This window comes from Anthonomus grandis, chromosome 20, assembly GCF_022605725.1.
Source record: "Anthonomus grandis grandis chromosome 20, icAntGran1.3, whole genome shotgun sequence".
Classification (NCBI taxonomy): Eukaryota; Metazoa; Arthropoda; class Insecta; order Coleoptera; family Curculionidae; genus Anthonomus; species Anthonomus grandis.
In genome coordinates this window covers 4,071,425-4,097,752 of record NC_065565.1, presented here as the reverse complement: position 1 = coordinate 4,097,752, position 26,328 = coordinate 4,071,425, and the positions used below count along the sequence as shown (strand labels likewise).

At 29.8% G+C, this 26,328-nt stretch overlaps 1 protein-coding gene and 1 non-coding gene across 24 annotated transcripts in view; one reads left to right on the top strand and one right to left on the bottom strand.

The window, feature by feature from the left end:
- Positions 1-26,328, top strand: part of LOC126747927 (liprin-alpha-1) — a 455,345-nt gene that overhangs the window by 304,301 nt on the left and 124,716 nt on the right. For 21 of the 23 annotated variants that reach the window (XM_050456896.1, XM_050456904.1, XM_050456907.1 and 18 more), the window contains 2 exons: positions 15,665-15,952; positions 18,193-18,330. In XM_050456896.1, coding sequence (XP_050312853.1) covers positions 15,665-15,952; positions 18,193-18,330 — 426 coding nt within the window. The remainder of the gene's footprint in view (positions 1-15,664; positions 15,953-18,192; positions 18,331-26,328) is intronic. The other 2 variants (XM_050456903.1, XM_050456908.1) reach the window with 1 other exon arrangement.
- Trnay-gua (transfer RNA tyrosine (anticodon GUA)) lies at positions 14,989-15,082 on the bottom strand. Its single transcript has 2 exons — positions 15,046-15,082; positions 14,989-15,024 (listed from the first exon to the last, which is right to left on the bottom strand). It is a non-coding gene; the product is annotated as a tRNA-Tyr (tRNA).

The window sequence follows — 26,328 nt, the reverse complement described above, 5'->3', positions numbered from 1 at the left end:
GACATCTTTGTGCAAAAAACTAGGGGTATCTACTGGTTCCAGTTTTTCCCAGTTTTCTCAAAAACTATGCATTTTGCAATAATAAATAATATTGCAAAAAAAAACTCATAAGACCTTTAAAAAAAAATTCGATGTCTTGTAATTTGATATTGAAGGGTTGTGTAAGTAGTAAAGTTGTGTAATAATAAGTTAAGTTTGTAAGTTGTAAAGGTTAAAGTTAGGTTATGTGAGACAAGTATAGATACATAAACTATAGATTTTTTATCACCTATAATTTTCTGCAAAAAAACCGCTTTTCATTAATCTTACCCTTACCCCCCCCCACCCACCCCACACTACTTACCAGTAAAAAATTGTTTTCAAAAAATCATTGTTTTCCAAAATAATACGCATGAGTAACAGATGGTTTCACCGGTAATATCTAATCTAATAACACAGTTTGTTTATTTAAATTTATTTATCTAAATTATATTAATAAATATTTAATACAATATCAGTGCTCTTAGATTGGATATTATGGACGAAAAACGCTGATTTTTCAAGAATATTTCTTACTAAAAAAATGTTTGGGGTGGGTGGGGGGGGCAAGGGTTGTGTTGATGAAAAACAATATTTTTGCACAAAATATAAATTCAATATTTAATTTAATAACACTGTTTATTTAAATTTCATATAATTTTATATATAAATATTTATTATGCAAACAGCGTTATAAGATAAGATAATATGGACGAAAAACAGTGATTTTTTAAATGAATTTCATTAAATTTTTAAGGTGTAATAATTAGACACTTTTTAAAGGGAATTAAATTTTCTTTTATTTGATATATATTAAAAACTTCAATGCTTTTTTATATTCAAGAGACAAGGTAAGCGATATCTTTGTGCAAAAAACTAGGGGTATCTACTGGTTCCAGTTTTTCCCAGTTTTCTCAAAAACTATGCATTTTGCAATAATAAATAATATTGCGAGAAAAACTCATAAGACTTTTTAAAAAAAATTCAACGCCTCGTAATTTGATATGTGTTACACCTAGAAGCAGAGCAATTAATATTTTTATGCGAAAGAACTAGGAGTACGTATTGGTTCAATGTTCCTCTATTTACTGAAAAACTATGCATTTTTTTAAAAAAACTTATAAAACTTTTTTAGAGAGAATTCAAGGCCCTATAATTTGATATGCATTCCAACTAGAAACAAGGCAAATATTTTTATGCAAAAGAACTAGGGTATATGATATATTGGTTCGGTTTTCTTCCATTTACTCGGAAACTATGCATTTTTAGAAAAAATTAAAAAGGTATTTTTTTTTTCCTTTTATTTGATATGTATTATAACCCTTCATACTTTTTTATACTTAAGAAACAAGGCAATTGACATCTTTATGCAAAAAGACTAGAATCTAATTTTTTCTAGTTTTTTTAAAAAATATGCATTTTCTAAAAAAAAACTCATGAGACTTTTTTAAGGAGAATTTAATGCCCTGTAAATTGATACTATTGTTTCATGCAAATAAATGCAATAAATATTTAATACAAAAACAGTGTTATTAGATTAGATATTAAGGACGAAAAACAGTGAATTCTCAAAAACCTTAAGGTTATATGAGCCAAGTATAGATACAAAAACTATAGATTTTCTTATAATTTTTGTCACAGGTAATAAGTTTCTGCAAAAAACGTTTTTCATTAATCTTACCCTTACCTTCCAACCCAACCTTGGGGTGGATTGGTCTTCACTTGGGGTGGACAAGGAGGATCAAATTAACTAATTAATATTTTTCTGTGAAAAGTTGTTTTTTTGTTTCTAAATATTTTTTTTATTTTCAAATTAATGTTCCATTTTTCGAACACTGGCAACACATGGGTGCATTAAAACCAACTTTAATTTTTATGATCAAAAGTCAAGTTTAACTTAAAAAATCATAAAATAATTATTAAGTGGACACATGATAGTCTTTAAAACAAGCCTCATGTAAATTGAGGTTACATTTCTCACACATCGAGTTTTTGTGACATAGGGCGCACCTATTCTGTTTTGTGGCTGGAATAATCCAATGAATCAAACCATCGTACCTAATTTGATGATGGTTCCGAACCTCTAACGGCTTTGATGCTTTAGGGCGTCCTCCAGTTGAAATAGGCCTTCCATATTTTCTTAAATATACCTGCACCACTTCTCTTCGAAACTTTAAAAAATCCACTTTTTCGCCATTTGGTTGGAGTCTGTAATTAACTCGAAATTTTCACAATAGTGTATTTTATTAGGTATTACGTCACTTATAGCAAAAATCAATTTAGAAAATCTCACATGCTCAAAAATTGAAAAGAAGAAGAAAATAGGTTTATTCACGTATTTAAAAGACATGAACTCAAATCTATAATGATACCGTTCAATATACATAATTTAATTTAAGTTCAATAAGTTTCAAATATAATAATTTACTTGAGGTATAATAGATTTTTTATATACCTAGGAGCTGAGGTTTAATCTATTATTTATGCAGCTCGTTTCTTTTTTTCAATATCCTACCTAACTTTGTTATGAATAATTAAATTTGACTAATTTTAATTAAATTTAAAAAAAATGACAAAAACAACAAGAAGACTTACTTTTTAAGAAATACCTAATTTGAACTATAATTTAAAAAAAAAACAAACTTAATAATAAGTAACTCATGATGCATTCGTCTCAACAATACAGATTTTACTTATAATTATTGTTTCATAAACGTTAATGCATTCCCTATTTCTTTTCAAGATTTCTTTGTGTATGATAATAGAGGCTATTTACGTGTATGAAAACTATATCGTATCCTACACAGTGGCATATTATGTGATATCGGTGTAATTTTATCACATATTTGAGGTGTTTTACTCGAAAACCTGAAGGTTATGTGAGAAAAATATACAGGGTGGCCATTTGAAAACGAAACAGAGCCTATTTTGGGTCCCTCAGAACATTTGCGAAAAAATCCTCGGACCCATCAATTTTTGATTCAAGGGGGAACGATTTTTTTGCTAGTTTTTCCTGAGGGCAAAGCCCTAGCGGGGGTGACAAGGGCCCCCAAAATTTTAAATGGAACGGGGAGTCGAGTGATACCTTATTTTGAAGGTATTTTTATGTGGTTTATAACCCTAAAGTTTTAAATCGTTACTATTTGCCTAGTCAGTACAGGGGCTAATAAAAGTTACAAAAAAATGATAATAAGTATAATTTTAAATAAAGGGCTTAAAGATAAAATCAATCAAGTAAATATTCAAAATGTTGGCCTTCGACTTCCATACAATAATACAGGTTTTGTTCAAACCTTTCCCGTATATTTTGCAAAATTTCTGGGGTGATTTGACGACATTCATCAATTATTCTTTGTCGCAAATGGTCTAGCGATGTTGACTGACTAGCATCACCTATAATTATTTTAAAAAACATTTTTTTCTCAGGCAATAATTTTTTGCAAAAAAAACCATTTTTTATTAATCCTAGCCTTACCCCCCCACCCACCCCACACTACTTACCAGTAAAAAATTGTTTTCAAAAATCATTGTTTTCCAAATACTAATACGCTGAATAACAGCTGGTTTCGTCGTTAAAATCTAATTTAATAACACAGTTTGTTTATTTAAATTTGTTTTTCTAAATTATATTAATAAATATTTAATACAATTTCAGTGCTCTTAGATTGGATATTATGGACGAAAAAACGCTGATTTTTCAAGAACATTTCTTACTAAAAAAAATGTTTGGGGTGGGTGGGGGGGCAAGGGTTTTGTTGATAAAAAACAATGTTTTTGCAGAAAATATATATTCAATATTTAATTTAATAACACTGTTTATTTAAATTTCATATAATCTTATATATAAATATTTAGTATAAAACAGCACTATTAGATTGAATAATGTGGACAGTGAAAAACAGTGATTTTTCAGATGAATTTCATTAAATATTTGAGCTGTAGTAATTTGACACTTTTTAAAGGAAATTGATTTTTTTTTTAATTTGATATATATTAAAAACCTCAATGCTTTTTTATATTCAAGAAACAAGGTAAGCGACATCTTTGTGCAAAAAACTAGGGGTATCTACTAGTTCTAGTTTTTCCCAGTTTTCTCAAAAACTATGCATTTTACAATAATAAAAAGACTTAAAAAAAAAAAATTCGATGCCTCGTAATTTGATATTGAAGGGTTGTGTAAGTAGTATAGTTGCGTAATAATAAGTTAAGTTTGTAAGTTGTAAAGGTTAAAGTTAGGTTATGTGAGACAAGTATAGATACATAAACCATAGATTTTTTATCACCTATAATTTTCTTAAAAAACATTTTTTCGAGGCAATAATTCTATGTAAAAAACCGTTTTTCATTAATCTTACCCTTACCCCCCCCACCCACCCCACACTACTTAACAGTAAGAAATTGTTTTCAAATATCAGTGTTTTCCAAAATAATACGCATGAGTAACAGATGGTTTCGTCGTTAATATCTAATTTAATAACACAGTTTGTTTATTTAAATTTGTTTTTCTAAATTATATTAATAAATATTTAATACAATTTCAGTGCTCTTAGATTGGATATTATGGACGAAAAACGCTGATTTTTCAAGAACATTTCTTACTAAAAAAATGTTTGGGGTGGGTGGGGGGCAAGGGTTTTGTTGATGAAAAACAATGTTTTTGCAGAAAATATATATTCAACATTTAATTTAATAACACTGTTTATTAAAAAAAAAACCTAATAACTTATCTTAAAAAAATTAAATTTCCACTTATTTGCGATAAGGTTTTTTCACATTTTACTCAAAAACCTTGAGTTATGTGAGACAAGTAAGTATAGATACAAAAACTATAGAGTTTTTAAAAATTTTTTTAAAAAACATTTTTTTTTCGTAGGCAATAATTCTATGTAAAAAACCGTTTTTCATTAATCTTACCCTTACCCCCCCACCCACCCCACACTACTTAACAGTAATAAATTGTTTTTAAAAAATCATTGTTTTCCAACATAATACGCATGAATAACAGATGGTTTTGTCGTTAATATCTAATTTAATAACACAGTTTGTTTATTTAAATTTGTTTATCTAAATTATATTAATAAATATTTGATACAATATCAGTGCTCTTAGATTGGATATTATGGACGAAAAACGCTGATTTTTCAAGAATATTTCTTAATAAAAAAAATGTTTGGGGTGGGTGGGGGGGCAAGGGTTGTGTTGATGTAAAACAATGTTTTTGCAGAAAATATATATTCAACATTTAATTTAATAACACTGTTTATTTAAATTTCATATAATCTTATATATACATATTTAGTATAAAACAGCACTATTAGATTGAATAATGTGGACAGTGAACAGCAGTGATTTTTCAGAAGAATTTCATTAAATATTTGAGCTGTAGTAATTTGACACTTTTTAAAGGAAATTGATTTTTTTTAATTTGATATATATTAAAAACCTCAATGCTTTTTTATTACTCAAGAAACAAAATAAACGACTCTTTGTGCAAAAAACTAGGGGTATCTACTGGTTCCAGTTTTTCCCAATTTTCTCAAAAACTATACATTTTGCAATAATAAATAATATTGCGAGAAAAACTCATAAGACCTTTAAAAAAAAATTCGATGTCTCGTAATTTGATATTGAAGGGTTGTGTAAGTAGTAAAGTTGTGTAATAATAAGTTAAGTTTGTAAGTTGTAAAGGTTAAAGTTAGGTTATATGAAACAAATACAGTAAAACTCCTCTAATTCGAACTTCTTTATCTCGAAATATTCCCTAATTCGAATATTTTATACTACCAAAAAGGTGATTATCAAGTTTATATGATATTTTATCTCTATAAGTCGAATTTCTCTATCTCGAATTTTTCTATAAGTCGAAATAATGTTTAACGCATTGCCGATGGCTAACTCGAATTTTGCGGGGAAGTACAGACATTTTTCTAGGAAAAAATTTGTTTGTTACATGGATTTGCTATTGCATCATTTTTCTTTTTATTAGTTCAAACGGAAAAAGGCTCTCATCGCGACGTGGCGGTTTTGTGGTTACAGTTTTTTGGTGCGTATGCGAATTAAGACAATTTGTTTTTATTAAAAATAATTATGGCTAAGAGAAATTTAAAGTGCTTACCATTATGTGAGAAAATTAAAATTAATTGCTGAAGCGGAAAAAGGTGAAAAGAAAAAGAAGGATATTGCCGAACAGTTTGGGATACCACCCAATACTCTGTCAACTATACTAAAAAACAAGGATAGACTTTTAGAAAAAAAAAGATGATTACGCTTCAAACTGTAAGAGGAGAAGGCTTACACCTTGTGTGAATGAAGATATTGATGAAGCAATGCTTAAGTAGGTTACTACGGCACGAAATAAAAATCTCCCTCTATCTGGAACTCTTATAAGAGAAAAAGCTAAGGAGTTTGCAACTGCTTTAGGGCGGACGATTTTGCAGCTAGCATAGGATGGTTAGATAAGTTTAAAACTAGGCATAACATCGTTCAATGTCTTTATGTAGTGAAAGTGCTTCTGCAGATTTGGCGTCTTGTGAAGAATGGCAAAAGAATGTATTGCCCACTCTGATCGGTCAATATGATAAGGGATGACATTTGTAATGCTGATGAAACAGGAGTTTTCTTTAAATGTTTACCCAACAAAACACTAGCATTTAAAGGACAAAAATGCCATGGTGGCAAAAACAGCAAGAAACGAATTACAGTTATGGTTGGAAGTAATATGAGTGGGACTGAAAAGCTTAGGTTGCTAATCATTGGTAAGTCAAAGAATCCACGTTGTTTTAAGGGCATTAAATCATTTGCAGTGGACTATGAGTTTAATAAAAAAGCATGGATGACAAGTGAGATTTATGAAAAATGGCTATTAAAGCTGATAAGAAATTTGCAGCCCAAAGAAGAAAAGTTTTACTATTCGTTGATAATTGTCCTGCACATCCCAAGTCTGTTGAATCTAAGTTAAAAAATATTAAACTTGAATATTTTCCGCCTAACCTTACGTCAATCTTACAACCCATGGATCAAGGAATTATAAAAAATTTGAAGCAACATTATAGGAAGCGGATTGTTATGAAAGTTTTAGCCCATATGGAAGTGGCAACTCCTACAACTGTGACGTTACTTGACGCAATTCAAGATCTTAATAAAACGTGGACTCTGGACGTAAAAGAACAAACCATTGCTAATTGCTTTAGAAAAGCAGGATTTGTTAAAGATAAAGTTCAACAAGATGCTGATAACTGGGACGAGGATAACCTTGTTCCATTATCTGAATTAAAAACCCTGTGGACCTCATACAGAAGGGCTATAAACATGAGTGATGTTTCATTTGAAGACTATGTGACGATTGATGATAATGTACAAACAACAGGTTTTCAACTGATGAAGGATCCTAGAAAGCGTAATAGAAAATCTTCTAAATAAAAAAGGTAGGCTAGTCTAGATTATGCCTTTTTAGATTGTAAGAATTGCTTTGTATTATTTCAGACCCTGAAGAAAATGAAGATGATGGCCAAAGCGAAGGTGAGACTGTTCCGACACCTACAATTGACGAGACGATTTCTGCTATTGAAAAGATAAGATGTTTTATTTTATCCAGAGAAATATTCCATATGAAATACACAATTCCTTTAAATTTATTAGAAGATTTTATAGATAAGGAAAAATGGACCAATTTCACACAAAAAAAAATAACTGACTTCTTTAAAAAAAAATTATAAACATATTGATATGCATACATATTATGTAACACATACAACATACAAAATTTTAGTTTTATACGAAGAAAATACTTTTTTTGGTACTAATAAACAATAACCCCTTAATTAGGCGTTTTTTTTCTGTAAGTCGATTTTTCCATAAGTCCAATTTTTTAGTCTGTCCCTTGAAGATTCGAGTTAGAGAAGTTTTACTGTATAGATACATAAACTATAGATTTTTTTATCACCTATAATGTTCTTAAAAAAACATTTTTTCGAGGCAATAATTTTCTGCAAAAAACCGCTTTTCATTAGTCTTACCCCTTACCCCCCCCCACCCACCCCCACACTTCTTACCAGTAAGAAATTGTTTTTAAAAAAATCATTGTTTTCCAAAATAATACGCATGAATAACAAGTGGTTTCATCGTTAATGTCTAATCTAGTAACACAGTTTGTTTATTTAAATTTGATATAATTATACATATGTATATTAATAAATATTTAATACAATATCAGTGCTCTTAGATTGGATATTATAGACAAAAAAAGCTGATTTTTCCAGAACATTTCTTACTAAAAAAATGTTTGGGGTGGGTGGGGGGGCAAGGGTTGTGTTGATAAAAAAACAATGTTTTTGCAGAAAATATATATTCAATATTTAATTTAATAACACAGTTTATTTAAATTTCATATAATTTTATATATAAATATTTATTATGAAGACAGCGTTATAAGATAAGATAATATGGACGAAAAACAGTGATTTTTCAAATGAATTTCATTAAATTTTTAAGGTGTAATATTAGACACTTTTTAAAAGGAATTGGATTTTGTTTTATTTGATATTTATTAAAAACTTCAATGCTTTTTTTATACTCAAGAAACAAGGTAACCGACATCTTTGTGCAAAAAACTAGGGGTATCTACTGATTCTAGTTTTTCCCAGTTTTCTCAAAAACTATGCATTTTGCAATAATAAATAATATTGCAAGAAAAACTCATAAGACTTAAAAAAATGTTTGGGGTGGGTGGGGGGGGCAAGGGTTTTGTTGATGAAAAACAATGTTTTTGCAGAAAATATATATTCAACATTTAATTTAATAACACTGTTTATTTAAATTTCATATATTCTTATATATACATATTTAGTATAAAACAGCACTATTAGATTGAATAATGTGGACAGTGAAAAACAGTGATTTTTCAGAAGAATTTCATTAAATATTTGAGCTGTATTAATGAAACACTTTTTAAAGGGAATTATTTTTTTTAATTTGTATATTAAAAAATCTCAATGGTTTTTTATACTCAAGAAACAAGGTAACCGACATCTTTGTGCAAAAAACTAAGAATATCTACTGATTTTAGTTTTTCCCAGTTTTCTCAAAAACTATGCATTTTGCAATAATAAATAATATTGCGAGGAAAAACTCATAAGACTTTTTAAACAAAATTCAACGCCTCGTAATTTGATATGCGTTACACCTAGAAGCAGAGCAATTAATATGTTTAGGCGAACTAGGAGTACGTATTGGTTCAATGTTCCTCTATTTACTAAAAAACTATACATTTTTTTAAAAAAACTCATAAAACTTTTTAGAGAGAATTCAAGGCCCTATAATTGGATATGCATTCCAACTTAGAAACAAGGCAAATATGTTTATGCAAAAGAACTAGGGTATATTATATATTGGTTCGGTTTTCCTTCATTTACTCAAAAACTATGCATTTTTAGAAAAAATTTAAAAGGTATTTTTTTTTCCTTTTATTTGATATGTATTATAACCCTTCATACTTTTTATACTTAAGAAACAAGCAATTGACATCTTTATGCAAAAAGACTAAAATCTAATTTTTTTCTAGTTTTTTTAAAAAATATGCATTTTCTAAAAAAAAACTCATGAGACTTTTTTAAGGAGAATTTAATGCCCTGTAAATTGATACTATTGTTTCATGCAAATAAATGCAATAAATATTTAATACAAAAACAGTGTTATTAGATTAGATATTAAGGACGAAAAACAGTGAATTCTCAAAAACCTTAAGGTTATATGAGCCAAGTATAGATACAAAAACTATAGATTTTCTTATAATTTTTGTCACAGGTAATAAGTTTCTGCAAAAAACGTTTTTCATTAATCTTACCCTTACCTTCCAACCCAACCTTGGGGTGGATTGGTCTTCACTTGGGGTGGACAAGGAGGATCAAATTAACTAATTAATATTTTTCTGTGGAAAGTTGTTTTTTTGTTTCTAAATATTTTTTTTTATTTTTCAAATTGATGTTCCATTTTTCGAACACTGGCAACACATGGGTGCATTAAAACCAACTTTAATTTTTATGATCAAAAGTCAAGTTTAACTTAAAAAATCATAAAATAATTATTAAGTGGACACATGATAGTCTTTAAAACAAGCCTCATGTAAATTGAGGTTACATTTCTCACACATCGAGTTTTTGTGACATAGGGCGCACCTATTCTGCTTTGTGGCTGGAATAATCCAATGATTCAAACCATCGTACCTCATTTGATTATGGTTCCGAACCTCTAACGGCTTTGATGTTTTAGGGCGTCCTCCAATTGAAATAGGCCTTCCATATTTTCTTAAATATACCTGCACCACTTCTCTTCGAAACTTTAAAAAATCCACTTTTTCGCCATTTGGTTGGAGTCTGTAATTAACTCGAAATTTTCACAATAGTGTATTTTATTAGGTATTACGTCACTTATAGCAAAAATCAATTTAGAAAATCTCACATGCTCAAAAATTGAAAAGAAGAAGAAAATAGGTTTATTCACGTATTTAAAAGACATGAACTCAAATCTATAATGATACCGTTCAATATACATAATTTAATTTAAGTTCAATAAGTTTCAAATATAATAATTTACTTGAGGTATAATAGATTTTTTATATACCTAGGAGCTGAGGTTTAATCTATTATTTATGCAGCTCGTTTCTTTTTTTCAATATCCTACCTAACTTTGTTATGAATAATTAAATTAAAAAAAAAAATGACAAAAACAACAAGAAGACTTACTTTTTAAAAAATACCTAATTTGAACTATAATTAAAATAAAAAATAAAAAGAAAATTAAACTTTTAATAATAAGTAACTCATTACGAATTCGTCTCAACAATACAGATTTTACTTATAATTATTGTTAATGCATTTCCTATTTGTTTTCTAGATTTCTTTGTGTATGATAGTAGAGCTACTTACGTGTATGAAAAGTATATCGTATCCTACACAGTGGTATATATGTGATATCGGGATCATTTTATGACATATTTGAGGTGCGTTTTACTCGAAAACCTGAAGGTTATGTGAGAAAAATATAGATATAAAAACTATTGATTACTTTATCACCTATAATTATTTTAAAAAGCTTTTTTTTCTCAGGCAATAATTTTCTGCAAAAAAAACGCTTTTCATTAATCTTACCATTACCACCCCCCACCCACCCCACACTACTTACCAGTAAGAAATTGTTTTCAAAAATCATTGTTTTCCAAAATAATACGCATGAGTAACAGATGGTTTCATCGGTAATATCTAATCTAATAACACACTTTGTTTATTTTAAATTTGTTATCTAAATTATATTAATATATATTTAATACAATATCAGTGCTCTTAGATTGGATATTATGGACGAAAAACGCTGATACTCTCACGAGATGTGTTTACTAAAAAAATGTTTGGGGTGGGTGGGGGGGGCAAGGGTTTTGTTGATGAAAAACAATGTTTTTGCAGAAAATATATATTCAACATTTAATTTAATAACACTGTTTATTTAAATTTCATATATTCTTATATATACATATTTAGTATAAAACAGCACTATTAGATTGAATAATGTGGACAGTAAAAAACAGTGATTTTTCAGATGAATTTCATTAAATATTTGAGCTGTAGTAATTTGACACTTTTTAAAGGAAATTGATTTTTTTTTAATTTGATATACATTAAAAACCTCAATGCTTTTTTATATTCAAGAAACAAGGTAAGCGACATCTTTGTGCAAAAAACTAGGGGTATCTACTAGTTCTAGTTTTTCCCAGTTTTCTCAAAAACTATGCATTTTGCAATAATAAATAATATTGCAAGAAAAACTCATAAGACTTAAAAAAAAAAATTCGATGCCTCGTAATTTGATATTAAATAAGTCTTTATTTCCAACGGTCACCCACTTACAGGAAGTGCAGAAAAAAAATACAAATCAAAACAATAATAACAGAATAAAAATTAAATGCAAAAAAACAAAGTAGTAAAGTAAAACAGTTAAAACTAATTTAAAGAATAAACAAAAAGAAAAGAAAAATAAAAAAAAGAACTCAACAAACCTTTATGCCACACTTCTAAATAACAAACAGCATTAGACAGGTACTTACAGGTTGTAATACTAGGTTATTGATTGAGTAGCCTCAGCACAGAAGATAGCGTATCAACAAATAGATCTATGTTGTAGTTACAAAGCGTATTAAACAAATTACATATGTAAAAAATCGGAGCTCTCTTGAAAATATTATTTAATGCTCTGTTGCAATAAAAAGTGCGAGAATTTCTGGAGTTTATCCTTGGGACAATGTACCGAATCTGATTTAGGAGTGAAATGCAGTCTATTTTGTTGTTTACTAGCTTATATATGAAAGTTATAGCCGTTGTCACACGACGATCGAGTAAGGTTTTCATATTGAACCGCCCAAGCCATGACATTTTGGCAAGTGCCTCTGGCTGGATAAACTGATATTGAAGGGTTGTGTAAGTAGTAAAGTTGTGTAATAATAAGTTAAGTTTGTAAGTTGTAAAGGGTTTAAAGTTAGGTTATGTGAGACAAGTATAGATACATAAACTATAGATTTTTTATCACCTATAATTATTCTTAAAAAACATTTTTTCGAGGCAATGTATTCTATGTTAAAAAAACCGTTTTTCATTAATCTTACCCTTACCCTCCCCACCTCCCAACCCCACACTACGTTACCATTAAGAAATTGTTTTCAAAAAAATCATTGTTTTCCAAATATAATACGCAATGAGTAACAAATGGTTTCGTCGTTAATATCTAATTTAATAACACAGTTTGTTTATTTAAATTTGTTTATCTAAATTATATTAATAAATATTTAATACAATATCAGTACTCTTAGATTGGATATTATGGACGAAAAAACGCTGATTTTTCAAGAACATTTCTTACTAAAAAAATGTTTGGGGTGGGTGGGGGGGGCAAGGGTTTTGTTGATGAAAAAACAATGTTTTTATGCAGAAAATATATATTCAATATTTAATTTAATAACACTGTTTTATTTAATATTTCATATATTCTTATATATACATATTTAGTATAAAAACAGCACTATTATATTGAATAATATGGACAGTGAACAGCAGTGATTTTTCAGAAGAATTTCATTAAATATTTGAGCTGTAGTAATTAAACACTTTTTAAAGGAAATTGATTTTTATTAATTTGATATATATTAAAAACCTCAATGCTTTATTTATACTCAAGAAAACAAAATATACGGCATCTTTGTGCAAAAAACTAGGGGTATCTACTGGTTCTAGTTTTTTCCCAGTTTTCTCAAAAACTATGCATTTTGCAATAATAAATATTATTGCAAGAAAAACTCATAAGACTTAAAAAAAAAAATTCGATGCCTCGTAATTTGATATTGAAGGTTTGTGTAAGTAGTAAATAAGTTGTAAAGGTTAAAGTTAGGTTATGTGAGACAAGTATAGATACATAAACTATAGATTTTTTATCACCTATAATTTTCTGCAAAAAACCGCTTTTCATTAATCTTACCCTTACCCCCCCCACCCACCCCACACTACTTACCAGTAAGAAATTGTTTTCAAAAATCATTGTTTTCCAAAATAATACACATGAGTAACAGATAGTTTCATCGTTAATATCTAATCTAATAACACAGTTTGTTTATTTAAATTTGTTTTTCTAAATTATATTAATAAATATTTAATACAATTTCAGTGCTCTTAGATTGGATATTATGGACGAAAAACGCTGATTTTTCAAGAACATTTCTTACTAAAAAAATGTTTGGGGTGGGTGGGGGGGCAAGGGTTTTGTTGATGAAAAACAATGTTTTTGCAGAAAATATATATTCAACATTTAATTTAATAACACTGTTTATTTAAATTTCATATATTCTTATATATACATATTTAGTATAAAACAGCACTATTAGATTGAATAATGTGGACAGTGAGAAACAGTGATTTTTCAGATGAATTTCATTAAATATTTGAGCTGTAGTAATTTGACACTTTTTAAAGGAAATTGATTTTTTTTTAATTTGATATATATTAAAAATCCAATGCTTTTTTATATTCAAGAAACAAAATAAACGACATCTTTGTGTAAAAAACTAGGGGTATTTACTGGTTCCAGTTTTTCCCAGTTTTCTCAAAAACTATGCATTTTGCAATAATAAATAATATTGCGAGAAAAACTCATAAGACTTTTTAAAAAAAATTCAATGCCTCGTAATTTGATATGCGTAACCTAGAAGCAGAGCAATTAATATTTTTATGCGAAAGAACTAGGAGTACGTATTGGTTCAATGTTCCTCTATTTACTGAAAGACTATGCATTTTTTAGAAAAAAGGCCCTATAATTTGATATGCATTCCAACTAGAAACAAGGCAAATATTTTTATGCAAAAGAACTAGGGTATAGTATATATTGGTTCGGTTTTCCTTCATTTACTCAAAAACTATGCATTTTTAGAAAAAATTAAAAAGGTATTTTTTTTCCTTTTATTTGATATGTATTATAACCCTTCATACTTTTTTTATACTTAAGAAACAAGGCAATTGACATCTTTATGCAAAAAGACTAGAATCTAATTTTTTCAAGTTTTTTTTAAAAAATATGCATTTTCTAAAAAAAAACTCATGAGACTTTTTTAAGGAGAATTTAATGCCCTGTAAATTGATACTATTGTTTCATGCAAATAAATGCAATAAATATTTAATACAAAAACAGTGTTATTAGATTAGATATTAAGGACGAAAAACAGTAAATTTACGGTACCATACTTTCATACTTCCATCGTTTGGAGGTGTGATAAAAACATCTGCAGCCCAAAGCTGCTCATCTTCAACTAAATCAATTAGTTCTTGGGTCGTGTAATACCTACAATAAAAAAAAAAATTATGTCCCCGTTTGTTCCCAGTGTTCCAATATAGGAACAACCTAAAATGATCAAATCATTTAGTAAAAAATAAGAAAAAATGTTCCTTCGAGCCGGATTTGAACCAGCGACCTATGGATGTCTATACAAACAATGTTCCACTACAGTCCACCGCTCTACCAACTGAGCTATCGAAGGTTGTTTTTATTTTAAATGAAAGTAATTTTTACACGTATCTAAATTGAGGTCACTTTTGATGCACTTATACGCAACATTTATCAGAGATGGTCGTAAAATGCCAGTAAAAATGTAAACAATCATTAATTTTATTATTTAAATATAATAAACAAACCGAATAACGAAAAACATCATAGGAGGCATGAGCGGAACATACACTTTTTATTTAATCATTTAGCATGTACGTGTCTTTGCTATTTTCGCTCATATCTATCGTAGATTCCTGCATTTCGTACATTCAAACAGTTTTCGAAGTATGTCACCACATACGAATCCTTCAAACAAAGTGAGGTTAGGTGTGTTTAAGTTGGAGTTTATTCAATTTATTTTATGATTCATTTAACTAATAAAACTGGTTTAATAAATAAAAGTGAAGTAAGCAGTGCCGCCAACGGTACCCTCCCCAAACTAAACCGATAACTTGGATTAAAAAAAATAATACGCCATCTGTTGGCCAATTTTTAAGCTAGAAATCAAACTAAAATACTCTAAAATTCTGATCGATTAATTGACTATTTCATTATCGTTGTTTTTTTATTACAGACGAGCGAGATCAGTAACTGGCAACGCAGGGTTGCCGAAATGCAAAACAGGGTGGGCGAGTTGGAGGAGAATTTGGCAAAAGCGCAGAAGGAGCTGCTCAAGGCGCAGGAGGTGAACGCGAAACTGCAACGGGATCTGAGGGAGAACGTGGCGCAGAAGGAGGATCAGGAGGAACGGATCGCCACGTTGGAGAAACGGTATTTGAACGCTCAGAGGGAGAGCACGTCGCTACATGACTTGAACGAGAAACTGGAGCAGGAGCTGCAACATAAGGAGGCCCAGATAAAGGTAAATGAGATAATTTTGGTAAAATGAGATTTAACGGGAAAAAGTGCGCAATAAAACGAAGATTTTGATCAAAGCTACTTAATGTTGTTATGTCACTTGAACACTGAACACTAAAATTTTTTTCACTACTTCATTTATAATCGCTTACTATTTCAAATTACTTACTGATTATTTAGCGTACTGAAGTGACAACTAAATAAACGTGAAACCAGGTCCAGATGAATACTCCATAAGATTCTTCTACTAATTTCTAAGATTTTTTAATAATATAGAAATATGCCCCAACCAAAACTGCTCTAACTGTCGAAATTTTGGGTCTACAATAACGTTTTTACCCTCAAATCCATCCTCAGAAACGCCTTAATGTTACTGTGAAATATTATGAAAATATTCCTAGCGGTTCCTAAGTTTTACCTAAAAACGTCCACTAATGCACAAAAATCACGATGTTGAAATACGAGTCTGAAAATCTCAAAGTTGGGAGCTATTGGACCTTGATGGACAAAATTGCTCTAACTCAGAGAGTTTTTGAGATACAGGAAATATTTTGGTATGGAATTATTGGAAAAGAAACGCCCTTTCTTATGCAAAAATTCTTTTTAGCCTATTTTAATTATTTCTCAAAATATCCATAACAATAGTAATAATTCACTACGAAAATTGCCAAAAAAATATGCCCCAACGAAAACTGCTCTATTTTTTAGAGTTTTTAGTCTAGAACGACTTTTTTTACCCTTAAATCTATCCTCAGAAACCACTTAATATTACTGTGAAAAAATTATGAAAATATTCTAAGCGGTTCTTACGTTATACACAAAAAAGGTCCACTAATGCACAAAAATCACCATGATGTAATAATAGTCTCAAAAACTCACTATCGGACCTTGATGGACAACATTGCTTCTAACTCAGAGAACTTTTGAGATACAGGAAATATTTTGGTATAGAATTATTAAAAAAGAAACGCACTTTCTTAAGCAAAAACTTTTTTAAGAAAATTCCAATTATTTTCTTAAATATTTACCAAAATAGTGGACAGTTACTTTATAAATTGTCAAAGAAATATGCGTCAACCAAAACTGCTCTAACTATCGAAATTTTGAGTCTACAACAACGTTTTTACCCTCAAATCCATCCTCAGAAACCCCTTAATGTTACTATGAAATATTATGAAAATATTCCTAGCGGTTCCTAAGTTATACTCAAAAACGTCCACTAATGCACAAAAATCATGATGATGTAATACGAGTCTGAAAGTCTCAAAGTTGGCAGCTATTGGACCTTAATGGACAAAATTGGCTCTAACTCAAAAAGTCCCTAAAGTACAGGAAACATTTTGGTATGGAATTGTTGGAAAAGAAATGCCCTTTTTTATGCAAAAATTCTTTTTAGCCTATTTCAATTACTTCTCAAAATATCCATAACAATAGTAATAATTCACTACGAAAATTGCCAAAAAAATATGCCCTAAAGAAAACTGCTCTAACTTTCAGAGTTTTTAGTCTAGAATGACTTTTTTACCCTTAAATCTATCTTCGAAAATCACTTAATATTACTGTGAAAAAATTATGAAAATATTCCCAGCGGTTCTTAAGTTATACACAAAAACGTCCACTAATGCATACAAATCACGATGATGTAATAGGAGTCTCAAAATTTCAGGTTTGGCAGCCCTTGGACCTTGATGGACAAAATTGCTTCTAACTTCTAGGTTTATATTGACAAGCATTATTGCTTTCTTGTTTTGTTAATTTAGAACGTTAATTGATAAGATATGCAATACGTAATCGGTAAGATATCCGACCTAATGTTCATCTTTCAGCTGCACGACGGATCAAAGACAAATACCAGAGATCTATTCCTGCAAATAAATAAGAAAATACAAAATTTTACACAACTCAAACTAGATTTAGACGAAACCGACAATAGGCTTCTTGAGATAATCAAAATACAACCTTCACCTTATCTAGATGTAAGTTTAAACAGAAAAGACCAATCAATTATTTTTAGAATTCTGATACGACATTACTGACACGAAAACCACTCATGAATATATCTTAAGGAAGGAAAATCAAGCAATATGCCCCTTTTGCAATAATTAAAATCTCACCATAAAAACTTCTTAAAGGAAGTAAATCTATATAATAAAATATAAAATAAAAAACGTACAGGGCGCTAGATAGCCTCAGATGCTGATGCGCCTTTACAAAACCTAAATTTTTTCTCTCTTTCTCTCTCAGCTGCACGAGGAACGAATATCGGCCATCCAAGAGAAGTTGGAGTTGGCCGAGCAGAAGTTGGCGCAATACTCGAAGTTGCCGGAGATCGAGGAGCAGCTCAAGTTGCGCATGGAGGCTCTTACGCAGGTGAGACCGCAGGTACGAGGCTCTCAGCTCACTTCTTTACTATTGTTCTTCTTTGTATTCTTTCGTCTTTTTAGCACCTTTTCCTTTACGTTTAGTTGAAGGTTTGCCTACTGCTTAAGTTACACTCGTGTTTTAATCGGTTAACAGCAATAATTTATGTCAAAATGTGCTTTAGTTGTTTACAAGACTATTAAGAATCCGTACTATATCTATAAATAATAAAACAGACAGCACTCTACAAATAAGTGTAGGAATAGGCGGATGCAAGTTGTTTACTTGTATCAGATAGTCACATGTTGGGCGCCAAAGTTCCACCCAATTTTGTCGACGTGGCAATTTTCCCAGGAAAGATTATACTTATCACATATTTATTATCCTAAAATTTTCTTAAAAAGTAAACCTAAAGTGGGCTTAACTATGTAAAAAATTACTTTTTAAAGAAATAAGGTTGTTAAATGGAGGTGAAAACACAGGGTTTATCGCCTATAGCTTCAATACTGAAAATTAAATATTTTTTAATATTTGACATTGCCTTATTACTATTACGTATGAATTATGGTCTCTTGAAGATTTAAATCAGCTATTGTTCATATGTACTATTTTGAAAAACAGTGATTTTGCAGAAGGATGTCTTACTGGTAAGCTGTTAGGGGTGGGTGGGGGGTTAAGAGTGGTTTTTGTTAAAAAAACGGTTTTTATTTTTTACAAAAAAAAAAATGTTTTTCAAAAAAATACCCTTACCCCCCCACCCACCCACACAGCTTAACAGTAAGAATTTCTTCTGAAAAATCACTGTTTTTCATCTATAATTCTTAATTTATTAAGACTGTTTTTGTACTAAATATTTATAAATAAAATGTAAATAAACACAGGAACCTAGAAGGACAAAGACTATGATCCAATATATATTATTTAAGTTTGATAATAATTTTATATATAATTTTTTAATACAAAAACAGTGTTAATAAATTAAGGATTATGGACGAAATCATGTATTTTTTTTACGCACTATTTTGAAAAACAGTGATTTTGCAGAAGAATGTCTTACTGGTAAGCTGTTAGGGGTGGGTGGGGGGTTAAGAGTGGTTTTTGTTATAAAACGGTTTTTATTTTTTACAAAAAAAAAATGTTTTTCAAAAAAAATACCCTTACCCCCCCACCCACCCACACAGCTTACCAGTAAGATTTTCTTCTGAAAAATCACTGTTTTTCAAAATAAAAAAGTTTTTTAACATTTTTGCATATTTGTTTTACAGTCCAAATTTGGTTACGTTTGAAATTTTTTCCTGGAAATACAAAAAGTTTTCAAAAATTTTCTCTAACGTTTTTGGAATATATGGAATCTTCTAAATTATTTGGTACCACTGGAACAATCGTACCTCTTATAGTTTCCAACTTGTGGAATTTCAAAGTTTCTTATTAACTTATGCATATTTGTTTTACAGTCCAAATGTGGTCAATTTTGAAATTTTTTCCCAGAAAAACTAAAAGTTTTCAAAAATCTTCTCTAACGTTTTTGAAGTATTTGGAACCTTCTGAATTTTTTGGTACCACTGGAACGGTCGTACCTCTTATACTACCCAAGCTATGAAATTTCAAAATTTTTCATTAAATTATGCATATTTGTCTTACAATCCGAAAATGGTCAATTTTGAAATTTTTTCCTGGAAATACAAAAAGTTTTCAAAAATTTTCTCTAACGTTCTTGGCATATTTGGTACCTTCTGAATTGTTTGGTACCACTGGAAGAATCGCACCTCTTAAAGTTTCCAGGCTTTGGAATTTCAAAGTTTCTTATTAACTTATGCATATTTTGCCTTACAGTCCAAATTTGGTCAATTTTGAAATTTTTTCCCGGAAAAACTAAAAGTTTTCAAAAATTTTCTCTAATGTTTTTGGAATATATGCAACTTTTTAAATTATTTGGTACCACTGAAACAATCGCACCTCTTAAAGTTTCCAGGCTATGGAATTTCAAAGTTTCTTATTAACTTATGCATATTTTGCCTTACAGTCCAAATATGGTCAATTTTGAAATTTTTTACTGAGAAAAACAATCATTTTCAAAAATTTCCTTTAACGTTTTTTAGATATTTGGAACCCTCTGAATCGTTTGGTACTACTATAAAAGCCATACATCTTCTGGTTTCCAAGTTACGAATTTTTAAAGTTCCCTTATAAATTATGAATATTTGTCTTACAGTCCGAAAATGGCCAACTTTGAAAATTTTTCCGGGAAAAACCAATCATTTTGAAAAATTTCCTTTAACGTTTTTTAGAAATTTGGAACCGTCTAAATTGTTTGGTACCACTGTAAAAGCCGTACATCTTCTGGTTTCCAAGTTACAAATTTTCAAAGTTCCCTAATAAATTATGGACATTTATCTTACAGTCCGAAAAGGGCCAACTTTAAAAATTTTTCCTGGAAATACAAAAAGTTTTCAAAAATTTTCTCTAACGTTCTTGGCATATTTGGTACCTTCTGAATTGTTTGGTACCACTGGAACAATCGTACCTCTTAAAGTTTCCAGGCTATAGAATTTCAAAGTTTCTTATTAACTTATGCATATTTTGCCTTACAGTCCAAATTTGGTCAATTTTGAAATTTTTTCCTGGAAAAACAAAAAGTTTTCAAAAATTTTCTTTAACGTTTTTGGCATATCTGGAACCTTCCGAATTCTTTGGTACCACTGGAACAATCGTACCTCTTATAGTTTCCAAGTTGTGGAATTTCAAAGTTTCCTATTAACTTATGCATATTTGTTTTACAGTCCAAATTTGGTCAATTTTGAAATTTTTTTCCTGGAAAAACTAAAAGTTTTCAAAAATTTTCTCTAACGTTTTTGGCATATCTGGAACCTTCCGATTTCTTTGGTACCACTGGAACAGTCGTACCTCTTATAGTTTCCAGGCTATGGAATTTCAAAATTTCTTATTAACTTAAGCATAATTTGCGTTAGAGTCCGAAAATGTTCAATTTTGAATTTTTTTCTTGGAAAAACCAAAAAATTTTTAACGCTTTTGGAATGTATGAACCCTTCTAAATTATTTGGTACCACTGGAACAATCGTACCTCTTATAGTTTCCAAGTTGTGGAATTTCAAAGTTTCTTATTAACTTATGCATATTTGTTTTACAGTCCAAATGTGGTCAATTTTGAAATTTTTTCCCAGAAAAACTAAAAGTTTTCAAAAATTTTCTCTAACGTTTTTGAAGTATTTGGAACCTTCTGAATTTTTTGGTACCACTGGAACGGTCGTACCTCTTATAGTACCCAAGCTATGAAATTTCAAAATTTTTCATTAAATTATGCATATTTGTCTTACAATCCGAAAATGGTCAATTTTGAAATTTTTTCCTGGAAATACAAAAAGTTTTCAAAAATTTTCTCTAACGTTCTTGGCATATCTGGTACCTTCTGAATTGTTTGGTACCACTGGAACAATCGTACCTCTTATAGTTTCCAGGCTATGGAATTTCAAAGTTTCTTATTAACTTATGCATATTTGTTTTACAGTCAATTTGGTCACGTTTGAAATTTTTTCCCGGAAAAACTAAAAGTTTTCAAAAATTTTCTCTAACGTTTTTGGAATATATGGAACTTTTTAAATTATTTGGTACCACTGAAACAATCGCACCTCTTAAAGTTTCCAGGCTATGGAATTTCAAAGTTTCTTATTAACTTATGCATATTTTGCCTTACAGTCCAAATATGGTCAATTTTGAAATTTTTTACTGTGAAAAACAATCATTTTCAAAAATTTCCTTTAACGTTTTTTAGATATTTGGAACCGTCTGAATCGTTTGGTACCACTGTAAAAGCCGTACGTCTTCTGGTTTCCAAGTTACGAATTTTCAAATAAATTATGGACATTTATCTTACAGTCCAAAAATGGCCAACTTTGAAAATTTTTCCTGGAAAAACCAATCATTTCCAAAAATTTCCTTTAAGGTTTTTTAGATATTTAGAAGCCTTTTAATCGTTTGGTACTACTGTAAAACCCGTACGTCTTCTGGTTTCCAGTTACGAATTTTCAAAGTTCTTTAATAAATTATGGACATTTATCTTACAGTCCGAAAATGGCCAACTTTGAAAATTTTTTTCTGGAAAAACCAACCATTTTGCAAAATTTCCTTTAAAGTTTTTTATAAGTTTGGAACCGTCCTAATCCTTTGGTACCACTTTAAAAGCCATACATTTTTTAGTTTCCAAGTTACGAATTTTCAAAGTCCCTTAATAAATTATGGACATTTATCTTACAGTCCGAAAATGGCCAACTTTGAAAATTTTTCCTGGAAAAACCAATCATTTCCAAAAATTTCCTTTAACGTTATTTAGATATTTGAAACCCTCTGAATCGTTTGGTACTACTGTAAAAGCCGTACGTCTTCTGGTTTCCAAGTAACGAATTTTTAAAGTTCCTTAATAAATTATAAGTATTTGTCTTACAGTCCGAAAATGGCCAACTTTAAAAATTTTTTCTGGAAAAACCAATCATTTTGAAAAATTTCCTTTAAAGTTTTTTAGAAATATGGAACCGTTTAAATCGTTTGGTACCAATGTGAAAGCCGTACGTCTTCTGGTTTCCAAGAAACGAATTTTCAAATTTCCTTAATAAATAATGAAAATTTATCTTAGAGTCCGAAAATGGCCAATTTTGAAAATTTTTTCTGGAAAAACCAATCATTTTGAAAAATTTCCTTTAACGTTTTTTAGAAATTTGGAACCCTCTGAATCGTTTGGTACTACTATAAAAGCCATACATCTTCTGGTTTCCAAGTTACACATTTTTAAAGTTCCCTAATAAATTATGAATATTTGTCTTACAGTCCGAAAATGGCCAATTTTGAAAATTTTTCCTTGAAAAACCAATCATTTTGAAAAACTTCCTTTAACGTTTTTTAGAAACTTGGGACCGTCTGAATCGTTTGGTACCACTGTAAAAGCCGTACGTGTACTGGTTTCCAAGTTACGAATTTTCAAAGTTCCTTAATAAATTATGGACATTTATCTTACAGTCCGAAAATGGCCAACTTTGAAAATTTTTCCTAAAAAAATCAATCATTTTCAAAAATTTCCTTTGCTTTTCCTAGCTTACTGTGCAAGTGTAGTCTAGAGATGTATAGATCATAGGATTAGGTAATCAGGTAAACTAGGCAAGAGAATGCAAGACGATGGTTAATTGGAGTGACTTGGATAAACCAACTAAAAGGTTTTCCACGTTTATTATTTCTCCTTCGATTCAGAGAAGTGGTACTTTAGATATTCAATACCCAGAGAGGCCTATAGTATCAATATCGAAAATTGAATACCCTTTTATCATACATTCGAAATACTCGTAGAATATGGTGTAAATTGGAAATACCCACATGTTGGGCGCCAAAATTCCACCCACTTTTGTCGACGTGGCAGTTTCGCCAGGCCAGAATATACTTATCACATATTTATTATTCGAAGATTTGCTTGAAAAGTAAACCTAAAGTATGTAAAAAATAACTTTTCAAAGAGATTAAGATGTTAAATGGAGATAGAAACAGAAAATTAAATATTCCTTTATATTTGACATTTCCTTGTTATTTATGGTGGTACTTATTACGTACGGATTATGGTCTTATAAAGATTGAAATTATCTATTGTTCATAGGTACTATTTTGAAAAACAGTGATTTTGAAGATGAATGTCTTACTGGTAAGCTGTTAGGGGTGGGTGGGGGGTTAAGAGTAGTTTTTTTAAAAAACGGTTTTTATTTTTCATAAAAAAATTGTTTTTCAAAAAATACCTTAACCCCCCCCACCCACCCACACAGCTTACCAGTAAGAATTTCTTCTGAAAAATCACTGTTTTTCATCCCATAATCCTTAATTTATTAACACTGTTTTTGTACTAAATATTTATAAATAAAATGTAAATAAACGAAGGAACCTAGAAGAACAAAGACTATGATCCAATATATATTATTTAAATTTGATAATAATTTTATATATAATTATTTAATACAAAAACAACGTTAATAAATTAAGGATTATGGACGAAATCATCTATTGTTCATACGTACTATTTTGAAAAACAGTGATTTTGCAGAGCAAAGTCTTACTGGTAAGCTGTTAGGGGTGGGTGGGGGGTTAAGAGTAGATTTGTTAAAAAACGGCCTTTGTCTTCTACAAAAAAAAACCGTTTTCAAAAACACTACCCTTACCCCCCCACCCACCCTAAACATTTACCCAGTAAAAAATCCTTTTGAAAAATCACTGTTTTTCATTTATATAATTTCGCCCTGAATATTACTCAAAAAGCTACAAAAGCTTTTTAAGCTACAAAAATTCTTTGTATATGAAAACGTTCCTTGGGAATTTCCTCAACTTTGAGTGGAAACTTCATTAACATGCCTGGAATAGTTTTCAAATTATCACGGATAGAACTATCGCCTATAAATTCAAAATTGAATATTCTTTTATCATATTGCTTGAAATATTTGTAGAATATGGTCCATTTGGGATACTCACATGTTGGGCGCCAAAGTTCCACTCACATTTGTCAAATTTAATTTTTTGCCAGGAAAGAAATATATTTATGACCATTGACCTTAAGTCTTCTTGAGTCTCTTTTATGCACTTAGAGACCATTTATTCCAGGCATTTGAAGCATTTTAACTGCCTGTAAGAGACTTCTAAGTCTTCTTAAGTCTCTTTCAGGTACTTACTAAAACAATTCAGAGCCTATTTGAGGCACTTTGAATACCTGTAAGAGTCTTCTGGGTACTCTTAAGCTTCTTCTTAGTCTTTCTGAAGTTGTAGCATTTGCTATTAGGACTAATTTGGAAGAACCCCCAGGATAATATTGATCCTGGGATGTGATTTATCTTCAGAAATAAGTGGATGATTAAAATTACATATCATAACATCCAGTAGGTTATTAAAGAGATTCTTACGTGTATCAAATTGTTTAAAGTTAAAATAGAAGAAATATTAAATTTTTCGTACTTATTACGTATTATTAATTATGGTCTATTGGAGATACCCACATGTTGGGCGCCAAAGTTCCTCTCACATTTATCAAAAGTTTCAAAGATATATGCATTCAAAGTTTCCTATTCTAGGTCCAATTTTTCGAAGAGGATTTTCCGTCATCTCTCATTTTGTTCCCGGCATTTGAGATGTGTTCCAGGACTTTGTGCCTCTTTTATTGTTTTTAAGTTATAGAATTTCAAGTGAAGTTCTCAGTCTTTCACGTCATATTTCAGATTTTTTAAGTAATTTTTTAGATTTAAAATGTGTTTTGGGCATAGGAAGTAATTTTTCCTTTTATTCCAGTAATTTTTTCATATATTTTCCAGGATTCTACTCTACATTTTCTAGACTTCTGGGGTTTTCTTTGATGCCTTCCTGGAATGTTAAACGAATTTTTTATGAATTCCAGGCATTTGAAATGAATTTATATCTTCCAGGATTTTAACCTCACGTTTCGCGTTTTCTTAGTTTTGAAAATTTTTTTCTGGAAAAACTAATAAGTTTTAAATGTTTTCTCCAACTTTTTTGGAATATATGGAACCCTCTAAATTATTTGGAACAGTCGTACCTCTTATAGTTTCCAGACTATGGAATTTCAAAGTTTCTTATTAACTTATACATATTTGTTTTACAGTCCAAATTTGGTCACATTTGAAGTTTTTTCCCAGAAAAACTAAAAGTTTTCAAAAATGTTTTCTAACGCTTTTGGAATGTATGGACCCTTTTAAATTATTTGGTACCACTGGAACAATCGTACCTCTTATAGTTTCCAGGCTATGGAATTTAAAAGTTTCTTATTAACTTATGCATATTTGTTTTACAGTCCAAATTTGGTCAATTTTGAAATTTTTTCCTGGAAAAACTAAAGGTTTTCAAAAATTTTTTCTAACGTTTTTAAAGTATTTGGAGCCTTCTAAATTGTTTGGTACCACTGGAACGGTCGTACCTCTTATAGTACCCAAGCTATGAAATTTCAAAGTTTTGTATTAAATTATGCATATT